This window comes from Bufo bufo, chromosome 10, assembly GCF_905171765.1.
Source record: "Bufo bufo chromosome 10, aBufBuf1.1, whole genome shotgun sequence".
NCBI classification, from domain to species: Eukaryota; Metazoa; Chordata; class Amphibia; order Anura; family Bufonidae; genus Bufo; species Bufo bufo.
In genome coordinates, this window is record NC_053398.1 from 5,371,437 (window position 1) to 5,382,735 (window position 11,299).

An 11,299-nucleotide genomic window follows, 5' to 3' on the forward strand; every position below is an offset into this window, starting at 1 on the left:
AACTTGGAGAACCCCTTTAGGAGGCAAAACAACACCGGATCCTCCAGAAGGAAGCAGAACGTCCCATTCCTGACAGGCAGTGTGAATACGGCCATAGCCCTGAGCTGAAAGAGCTCTGCTGCCACCTGCTGGCCCAACATACGCACTGCACGATGTATCTAACAATCCTACTGTAGAGGGCGCCACTTCCGGGCATTTATCACTAATGTGGTCCATTTGTTACAGCGGTGAATGGGTCTGTACACTGTGCCGGAATCTGAACAAGCCAGAAGTGGAATATGACTGTGATAATACACGTTACAGCAGGGAAAACAAGATCGAAGAGGGGATGTTACCGCACCTGGACGCAGTGGATGAAAGGGTGAGCGAGACCGGCCTCTCATTATAACGGACAACGCACAAGGCCGACGTATCGAGACTCTACATGTGATACTGTCTGCTAAGCTGTGTATCTAATCCTATCCTGTGTGATACAGTCTGCTGTGTATCTAATCCCATCATATGTGATACTGTCTGCTGAGCTGTGTATCTAATCCCATCATATGTGATACTGTCTGCTGAGCTGTGTATCTAATAATATCCTGTGTGATACTGTCTGCTGAGCTGTGTATCTAATCCTACCCTGTGTGATACTGTCTGCTGAGCTGTGTATCTAATCCTATCCTGTGTGATACTGTCTGCTGAGCTGTGTATCTAATCCTATCCTGTGTGATACTGTCTGCTGAGCTGTGTATCTAATCCTATCCTGTGTGATACTGTCTGCTGAGCTGTGTATCTAATCCTATCCTGTGTGATACAGTCTGCTGAGCTGTGTATCTAATACTATGCTGTGTGATACTGTCTGCTGAGCTGTGTATCTAATCCTGTCCTGTGTGATACTGTCTGCTGAGCTGTGTATCTAATCCTATCCTGTGTGATACAGTCTGCTGAGCTGTGTATCTAATCCTATCCTGTGTTATACTGTCTGCTGAGCTGTGTATCTAATCCTCTCCTGTGTGATACTGTCTGCTGAGCTGTGTATCTAATCCTGTCCTGTGTGATACTGTCTGCTGGGCTGTGTATCTATTCCTATCCTGTGTGATACTGTCTGCTGAGCTGTGTATCTAATCCTATCCTGTGTGATACTATCTGCTGAGCAGTGTATCTAATCCTATCCTGTGTGATACTGTCTGCTGAGCTGTGTATCTAATCCTATCCTGTGTGATACTGTCTGCTGAGCTGTGTATCTAATCCTATCCTGTGTGATACTGTCTGCTGAGCTGTGTATCTAATCCTATCCTGTGTGATACAGTCTGCTGAGCTGTGTATCTAATCCTATCCTGTGTGATACTGTCTGCTGAGCTGTGTATCTAATACTATGCTGTGTGATACTGTCTGCTGAGCTGTGTATCTAATCCTGTCCTGTGTGATACTGTATGCTGAGCTGTGTATCTAATCCTATGCTGTGTGATACTGTCTGCAGAGCTGTGTATCTAATCCTCTCCTGTGTGATACTGTCTTCTGAGCTGTGTATCTAATCCTATCCTGTGTGATACTGTCTGTAGAGCTGTGTATCTAATCCTATGATGTGTGATACTGTCTGCTGAGCTGTGTATCTAATCCTATCCTGTGTGATACCGTCTGCTGTATATCTAATCCCATCATATGTGATACTGTCTGCTCAGCTGTGTATCTAATCCTGACCTGTGTAATCCGGTCTGCTGTCATGTGTATCTCATTCTGTGTGATCCGGTCTGTGTCCTGTGTATCTCATCCTGTGTGATCCGGTCTGCTGTCCTGTGTATCTCATCCTGTGTGATACGGTCTGGTATCCTGTGTATCTCATCCTGTGTGATCCGGTCTGCTGTCCTGTGTATCTCATCCTGTGTGATCCGGTCTGCTGTCCTGTGTATCTCATCCTGTGTGATCCGGTTTGTGTCCAGTGTATCTCATCCTGTGTGATCCAGTTTGTGTCCAGTGTATCTCATCCTGTGTGATCCAGTTTGTGTCCAGTGTATCTCATCCTGTGTGATCCGGTCTGCTGTCCTGTGTATCTCATCCTGTGTGATACGGTCTGGTATCCTGTGTATCTCATCCTGTGTGATCCGGTCTGCTGTCCTGTGTATCTCATCCTGTGTATCTCATCCTGTGTGATCCGGTCTGCTGTCCTGTGTATCTCATCCTGTGTGATCCGGTTTGTGTCCAGTGTATCTCATCCTGTGTGATCCAGTTTGTGTCCAGTGTATCTCATCCTGTGTGATCCGGTCTGTGTCCTGTGTATCTCATCCTGTGTGATCCGGTCTGTGTCCTGTGTATCTCATCCTGTGTGATCCGGTCTGTGTCCTGTGTATCGCATCCTGTGTGATCCGGTCTGTGTCCTGTGTATCTCATCCTGTGTGATCCGGTCTGTGTCCTGTGTATCTCATCCTGTGTGATACGGTCTGTGTCCTGTGTATCTCATCCTGTGTGATACGGTCTGTGTCCTGTGTATCTAATCCTCTCCTGTGTGATACTGTCTGCTGAGCTGTGTATCTAATCCTGTCCTGTGTGATACTGTATGCTGAGCTGTGTATCTAATCCTATGCTGTGTGATACTGTCTGCAGAGCTGTGTATCTAATCCTCTCCTGTGTGATACTGTCTGCAGAGCTGTGTATCTAATCCTCTCCTGTGTGATACTGTCTTCTGAGCTGTGTATCTAATCCTATCCTGTGTGATACTGTCTGCTGAGCTGTGTATCTAATCCTATCCTGTGTGATACTGTCTGTAGAACTGTGTATCTAATCCTATGATGTGTGATACTGTCTGCTGAGCTGTGTATCTAATCCTATCCTGTGTGATACCGTCTGCTGTATATCTAATCCCATCATATGTGATACTGTCTGCTCAGCTGTGTATCTAATCCTGACCTGTGTAATCCGGTCTGCTGTCCTGTGTATCTCATCCTGTGTGATACGGTCTGTGTCCTGTGTATCTCATCCTGTGTGATCCGGTCTGGTATCCTGTGTATCTCATCCTGTGTGATCCGGTCTGCTGTCCTGTGTATCTCATCCTGTGTGATCCGGTTTGTGTCCAGTGTATCTCATCCTGTGTATCTCATCCTGTGTGATCTGGTCTGTGTCCTGTGTATCTCATCCTGTGTGATCCGGTCTGTGTCCTGTGTATCTCATCCTGTGTGATCCGGTCTGCTGTCCTGTGTATCTCATCCTGTGTGATCCGGTCTGTGTCCTGTGTATCTCATCCTGTGTGATCCGGTCTGTGTCCTGTGTATCTCATCCTGTGTGATACGGTCTTGTGTCTTGTGTATCTCATCCTGTGTGATACGGTCTTGTGTCCTGTGTATCTCATCCTGTGTGATATGGTCTGTGTCCTGTGTATCTCATCCTGTGTGATACGGTCTGTGTCCTGTGTATCTCATCCTGTGTGATACGGTCTGTGTCCTGTGTATCTCATCCTGTGTGATCCGGTCTGCTGTCCTGTGTATCTCATTCTGTGTGATCCGGTCTGCTGTCCTGTGTATCTCATCCTGTGTGATACGGTCTGTGTCCTGTGTATCTCATCCTGTGTGATACGGTCTGTGTCCTGTGTATCTCATCCTGTGTGATCCGGTCTGCTGTCCTGTGTATCTCATCCTGTGTGATCCGGTCTGCTGTCCTGTGTATCTCATCCTGTGTGATACGGTCTGGTATCCTGTGTATCTCATCCTGTGTGATCCGGTCTGCTGTCCTGTGTATCTCATCCTGTGTATCTCATCCTGTGTGATCCGGTCTGCTGTCCTGTGTATCTCATCCTGTGTGATCCGGTTTGTGTCCAGTGTATCTCATCCTGTGTGATCCGGTCTGTGTCCTGTGTATCTCATCCTGTGTGATCCGGTCTGTGTCCTGTGTATCTCATCCTGTGTGATCCGGTCTGTGTCCTGTGTATCTCATCCTGTGTGATATGGTCTGCTGTCCTGTGTATCTCATCCTGTGTGATCCGGTCTGTGTCCTGTGTATCTCATCCTGTGTGATTCGGTCTGTGTCCTGTGTATCTCATCCTGTGTGATACGGTCTTGTGTATCTCATCCTGTGTGATACGGTCTTGTGTCCTGTGTATCTCATCCTGTGTGATCCGGTCTGTGTCCTGTGTATCTCATCCTGTGTGATCCGGTCTGTGTCCTGTGTATCTCATCCTGTGTGATACGGTCTGTGTCCTGTGTATCTCATCCTGTGTGATCCGGTCTGTGTCCTGTGTATCTCATCCTGTGTGATACGGTCTGCTGTCCTGTGTATCTCATCCTGTGTGATACGGTCTGTGTCCTGTGTATCTCATCCTGTGTGATACGGTCTGGTGTCCTGTGTATCTCATCCTGTGTGATCCGGTCTGTGTCCAGTGTATCTCATCCTGTGTGATCCGGTCTGCTGTCCTGTGTATCTCATCCTGTGTGATACGGTCTGGTATCCTGTGTATCTCATCCTGTGTGATCCGGTCTGCTGTCCCGTGTATCTCATCCTGTGTGATACGGTCTGGTGTCCTGTGTATCTCATCCTGTGTGATCCGGTCTGCTGTCCCGTGTATCTCATCCTGTGTGATACGGTCTGGTGTCCCGTGTATCTCATCCTGTGTATCTCATCCTGTGTGATACGGTCTGTGTCCTGTGTATCTCATCCTGTGTGATCCGGTCTGTGTCCTGTGTATCTCATCCTGTGTGATCCGGTCTGTGTCCTGTGTATCTCATCCTGTGTGATACGGTCTGGTGTCCTGTGTATCTCATCCTGTGTGATACGGTCTGGTGTCCTGTGTATCTCATCCTGTGTGATCCGGTCTGTGTCCTGTGTATCTCATCCTGTGTGATCCGGTCTGTGTCCTGTGTATCTCATCCTGTGTATCTCATCCTGTGTGATACGGTCTGGTGTCCTGTGTATCTCATCCTGTGTGATCCGGTCTGCTGTCCTGTGTATCTCATCCTGTGTGATCCGGTCTGGTGTCCTGTGTATCTCATCCTGTGTGATACGGTCTGGTGTCCTGTGTATCTCATCCTGTGTGATCCGGTCTGCTGTCCTGTGTATCTCATCCTGTGTGATCCGGTCTGGTGTCCTGTGTATCTCATCCTGTGTGATACGGTCTGTGTATCTCATCCTGTGTGATCCGGTCTGGTGTCCTGTGTATCTCATCCTGTGTGATACGGTCTGTGTATCTCATCCTGTGTGATACGGTCTGCTGTCCTGTGTATCTCATCCTGTGTGATCCGGTCTGGTGTCCTGTGTATCTCATCCTGTGTATCTCATCCGGTGTGATACGGTCTGGTGGAGGAGTGTTATAATCTACAGCGGTGTCTCTTCTACAGAAGTGTGAGAAGCTGGTGCTGTCCCTGTACTGTAACAGCCTGAGTGTCCCGTTCCAGGAGCCGGTCAGCCCAGTGGTAAGTGACGCGCCCCCCGCTGGAGGGTGACATTGCGGCACCACTGCGCGCCCGCAGATTATCGCCTCTGGGCCCCTGAACAGCAGTGTGCGGCGCAGCCATCGCTCTCCTTCCTCCACACTGAGGTGCCGAGCACAGAGATCTTATGGCCGAGCAGTCTTAAAGGCACCCCGTACCCCCCTGGCAGACCCCGCCCCTCTGTGTACCACCTGGGCAGCCAGTCTGTATGAACTCTGCTGCTGCTCCTGATTCCTCTGTGCTGCTGATAAGGACCGTGTAATAAAACTAATGCTGTCAGTTACTTTGGGAGACACCAGTGTTTTATGTGGGACACCGTTCATGTGTCTACCGCCCCCCCCCCTTTATAATAGCTCCCCCCCCCCATGCATCCAGATAGCTGAGAACAGCTACATAATCGTGCGGATTCTTGCATCGCTGATTACACTAATTGGTGTGTTATATGCACGTCTTTTAATGAAGGCACGTCACTATTACCAGATTATAAAGAGGCCCATGGACCTGTCAATCATTCGAAAGAAGCTTCAGAAGCGGCATATCCCTCATTACTCCGCCCCCGAGGAGCTGGTGTTTGACATAAGGCTCATGTTATGGAACTGCGCCAAGTTTAATTACGTAAGTGACCCGTTTGTATCATGTCTTGAAAGTGGGGGAGACCACAGCTCAAGCTCTAAGCTTTGAGGGCATCTGTCAGCAGTTCTGACCATGCTAAACTGCTGACAGAAAAGCTGCCCTGACCTAGTTCTGCTTTCCAGGTCAGGGGTTTGTTACAATGTACCAGTGTAGGTAGATATCCCGGACAGGAGAGAGGTTGCTGCTGCGCTTCGCTCAGAGAGGATTGTCTGCACTGACACATTGTAACAAGCCGATTGTTTCTTTCTGCAGGGTGAGCTCACACGTTGACAGGAAACATGTTGATAGATTGGAGGGCCCTCTGCGGATTTTCTGATCTGTAATATATAAGGAAGAGAACCATCTCGCCAGCACCACCTCTTGGAAGTCAAAATCCGATGGGGGAATATAATAGGTTAGATGGGGGAATATAATAGGTTAGATGGGGGAATATAATAGGTTAGATGGGGGAATATAATAGGTTGGCTGGAAAGTTGCAATTTGTCTCAGGAACCACCAGGTGGCGATGGTGAGATGGTTCTCTTCCTTGGGAGATACCTCTGTGCATATATTGCCAATATCTCCATACAGGACTGTCCCCTTTAAAGGGGTTCTCCGGGCTCTCCTATATTGATGACCTATCGTCAGGATCAGCTGTACGAGGAGGCAGCGCGCGCAGTGTACACGCGCCGTCCCCCTTCCTGCTCAATGCTTCTGTCTATGGCAAAGCAGCGGTGAGTAGAAAGAGAGACAGGAGACGCCACATGCACACTGTGCGCGCCGTCTCCCCTGGGTGTTGGACCCCCGCCGATCTGATATTGGTGACCTATCCTGACGATAGGTCATCAGTATAGGAGAACCCCTTTAAGGAGGTTCAGCACCCTGCCGAAGCTGCAGTACTTAGGGTGAAATCTGCACCAAAGTCCATACCAAAACCTCTGCGCCGATTTGTTGCAGCAGAAGTTGAAACCCAGTCTATAGCCCCTCATGCACACGGCCGCGTGCGTTCCGTAATTTCGCACTCTGCACTTCCTGCCCCAATGTTAAAAATGCCTAAAGGTATGGGAATAGGACAGGCTCTATTTTATTTGCAGGATGGCGGACTGGACATACGGATGCAGACATCACCCAAAGAGGAGGCTTCGTTTACAGGAAATCCCCTTTAGGCCTCCTGCACACGAAAGTGTGCGCCCCGTTGCCGTATTGCGGATCCGCAATACACGGGCGCCGTTCCTTGTGCCTTCCACATCACAGATGTGGAACCATTCACTTCAATGGGTCCGCAAATCCGGAGATGTGGAATGGTGCAGAACGGAAGCACGGAACGGAACCCTACGGGAGTACTACGGAGTGCTTCCGTGGGGTTTCGTCCCGTACTTCCGTTCCGCAAAAAGATAGAACATGTCCTATCTTTTTGCAGAACGGACGGATCGCGGACCCATTAAAGTGAATGGGTCCGCGATCCGCTGCGGCTGCCCCACGGACGTTGTTTGTGCACGAGGCCTTAAGGCGCCATTTTCTAGACGGTTTTTGGGCAGCAGATGGGAAGATGACAGAAGGGCGCCCAGGAGCCGCCATTACTAGCCTGCAGCCGCTCGTCCTGGCCGCCAGTTTGCTCAGACTATATAAATATTGGTTCAGGCTTTCATCATTGGGGTTTAGATAATATGAAGGCAATTAATGTCCTTTCTCCAGTTACACAATATCTCCTGAACACTTGGGCCGGCGCCAGGTCCTTTCATTGTGCGCGGCCGCTCATGGGGCACACGATACTGGAGAGTGAAATAGAAGCTGAGGATCAGGAGGGATGATGAATGGCGCTCAGTAATGGGAGAGCCCTGTGTGCCCAAATAATGGATCCCGTCACCGCCGCAGATCTCGCACAGTATCGTCCAGGCAAGTCAGAGTCATCGACACCGTGCAGTATAACGACACATACCGGCCTGCGCTGGGTGCATGGGGGGTCGATATGTGCGCCGGGGGCTCGCTCAGCGCATCCATCGAGCATGTTCACAAATAAGGTGTGACCGGGGCCTGCGCGGCGCAGCAGCATGATGCACCGGGGTCTGCGCGGCGCAGCAGCATGATGCACCACCAGCTCAGGCTCGTGTACACTGTAGCATGTCAATTGTGTGGACTTTCAGTGCAGATTTTACCCTCAGATCTGGGCCAAATCCCCATCAAAACCTGCAAGTAAAAAATGCAGATTTTGGCGCGGAAACAGAGAAAAATCCCACGAAAATCTGTGTGGAAAACCAGCATAGATTACACCGCCTCGTGCCGCTTAATAGGACGTTGCGTTTTTTTTATGGGATTATTCTAAGGATTTTCATGTGTCTCCTCTCATCTCACAGGAAGACTCGGAGGTGGCGGAGGCCGGAAGGAACCTGGGGCTGTGTTTTGAGGACATGTTAAAGGAGATCTACCCCGGCCGGGCGTTCCCCTTTCCACAAGATGACGACTCTGAGACAGAGGAGATCGGGGCGGATAACTGCCCCTTGAATCTGAAGAGCTTCCATTGGCCAAACTATGGACAAGACTGTGTTCAGCCCAAGAGAAGGAGGCGCCACCCCATGACCCAGAAGACCAGAGACTTCAACCTCTGCTAGATGCCCCCAAAGCCCCTCACAGCGCATGGACCGGAAGACATGGCACTGGGGCAGGAGGGGCGACTCCGCTGGGATAATCATACTCATCACTCTCACATTTTTACTTCTATGCAAAACCCGGTGACAAGAGACATGTCCTTCCACGAGGAAGTACCACGTGCCTTAAAGGGGGCCTGATGTCATGTGTAGGAAGAAACCTAAAGCGGTATTCCGATTATGTAATGTTATCCTCAATCCTCAGGATAGGGGAGGACTATTAGATCGGTGGGGGTCATACACGGATCACAAGAACAGGGACCCCGTAACCCTGTGGAGCCCCTCAAAATGAACGGAGCGGCCGGCTATCTCCAGAACTCCCATACAAATAAATGGAGGACTGGGACCCCCACGATCTAATCTTATCCCCTATCCTGTGGATACATAACCGGAATACCCCTTTAACTTTATCTCAAGTGACTATTAAAAGGAAACCAACCCTACAGTCTACAGTTCTCTATGTATTGTATAGGTGAATGCAGTCTATTGCTCCCTGGTATCCGCAGAGGCTGGGGCGGGGGAGACCGAGGTATAGGGCAGTGTCCTCTTATAACGCTCCGGCACTGATATAACCTCCAGAGACATTACATCATATGTGACTGATATCAGCCGCTCCTCTTATAACGCTCCAGCGCTGATATAACCTCCAGAGACATTACATCATATGTGACTGATATCAGCCGCTCCTCTTATAACGCTCCAGCGCTGATATAACCTCCAGAGACATTACATCATATGTGACTGATATCAGCCGCTCCTCTTATAACGCTCCAGTCCTGATATAACCTCCAGAGACATTACATCACATGTGACTGATATCAGCCGCCCCTCTTATAATGCTTCTGCGCTGATATAACCTCCAGAGACATTACATCCTATGTGACTGATATCAGCCGCTCCTCTTATAACGCTCCAGCGCTGATATAACTTCCAGAGACATTACATCCTATGTGACTGATATCAGCCGCCCCTCTTATAATGCTCCAGCACTGATATAACCTCCAGAGACATTACATCCTATGTGACTGATATCAGCCGCTCCTCTTATAACGCTCCAGCACTGATATAACCTCCAGAGACATTACATCATATGTGACTGATATCAGCCGCTCCTCTTATAACGCTCCAGTGCTGATATAACCTCCAGAGACTTTACATTATATGTAACCGATATCAGCCGCTCCTCTTATAATGCTCCAGCACTGATATAACCTCCAGAGACATTACATCATATGTGACTGATATCGGCCGCCCCTCTTATAACGCTCCAGTACTGATATAACCTCCAGAGACATTACATCACATGTGACTGATATCAGCCGCTCCTCTTATAACGCTCCAGCGCTGATATAACCTCCAGAGACATTACATCACATGTGACTGATATCAGCCGCTCCTCTTATAACGCTCCAGTACTGATATAACCTCCAGAGACATTACATCATGTGACTGATATCAGCCGCTCCTCTTATAACGCTCCAGCGCTGATATAACCTCCAGAGACATTACATCATATATGACTGATATCAGCCGCCCCTCTTATAACGCTCCAGTACTGATATAACCTCCAGAGACATTACATCACATGTGACTGATATCAGCCACTCCTCTTATAACGCTCCAGCGCTGATATAACCTCCAGAGACATTACATCATATATGACTGATATCAGCCGCCCCTCTTATAACGCTCCAGTACTGATATAACCTCCAGAGACATTACATCACATGAGACTGATATCAGCCGCTCCTCTTATAACGCTCCAGCGCTGATATAACCTCCAGAGACATTACATCCTATGTGACTGATATCAGCCGCCCCTCTTATAACGCTCCAGCGCTGATATAACCTCCAGAGACATTACATTATATGTGACTGATATCAGCCGCTCCTCTTATAACGCTCCAGCGCTGATATAATCTCCAGAGACATTACATCATATGTGACTGATATCAGCCGCTCCTCTTATAACGCTCCAGCGCTGATATAACCTCCAGAGACATTACATCACATGTGACTGATATCAGCCACTCCTCTTATAACGCTCCAGTGCTGATATAACCTCCAGAGACATTACATCGTATGTGACTGATATCAGCCACTCCTCTTATAACGCTCCAGCGCTGATATAACCTCCAGAGACATTACATCACATGTGACTGATATCAGCCGCTCCTCTTATAACGCTCCAGTGCTGATATAACCTCCAGAGACATTACATCACATGTGACTGATATCAGCCGCTCCTCCTCTAACGCTCCAGCGCTGATATAACCTCCAGAGATATTACATCACATGTGACTGATATCAGCCGCTCCTCTTATAACGCTCCAGCACTGATATAATCTCCAGAGACATTACATTATATGTGACTGATATCAGCTGCCCCTCTTATAACGCTCCAGCGCTGATATAACCTCCAGAGACATTACATTATATGTGACTGATATCATCCACTCCTCTTATAACGCTCCAGTACTGATATAACCTCCAGAGACATTACATCAAATGTGACTGATATCAGCCGCTCCTCTTATAACGCTCCAGCGCTGATATAACCTCCAGAGACATTACATCACATGTGACTGATATCAGCCGCTCCTCTTATAACGCTCCAGCCCTGATATAACCTCCAGAGACATTACA

General features: G+C 48.8%; 1 protein-coding gene across 1 annotated transcript in view; it reads left to right on the plus strand.

Moving 5' to 3' along the window:
- Nucleotides 1-9,259, plus strand: part of TRIM66 (tripartite motif containing 66) — a 49,102-nt gene extending 39,843 nt beyond the window's left edge. Inside the window, exons 15-18 of the mRNA XM_040410383.1 lie at nucleotides 226-361; nucleotides 5,304-5,378; nucleotides 5,859-6,011; nucleotides 8,363-9,259. Of these exons, the coding sequence (XP_040266317.1) occupies nucleotides 226-361; nucleotides 5,304-5,378; nucleotides 5,859-6,011; nucleotides 8,363-8,617 (619 nt within the window). The 3' untranslated portion in view covers nucleotides 8,618-9,259. The remainder of the gene's footprint in view (nucleotides 1-225; nucleotides 362-5,303; nucleotides 5,379-5,858; nucleotides 6,012-8,362) is intronic.
- Nucleotides 9,260-11,299: the final 2,040 nt, after the last annotated feature.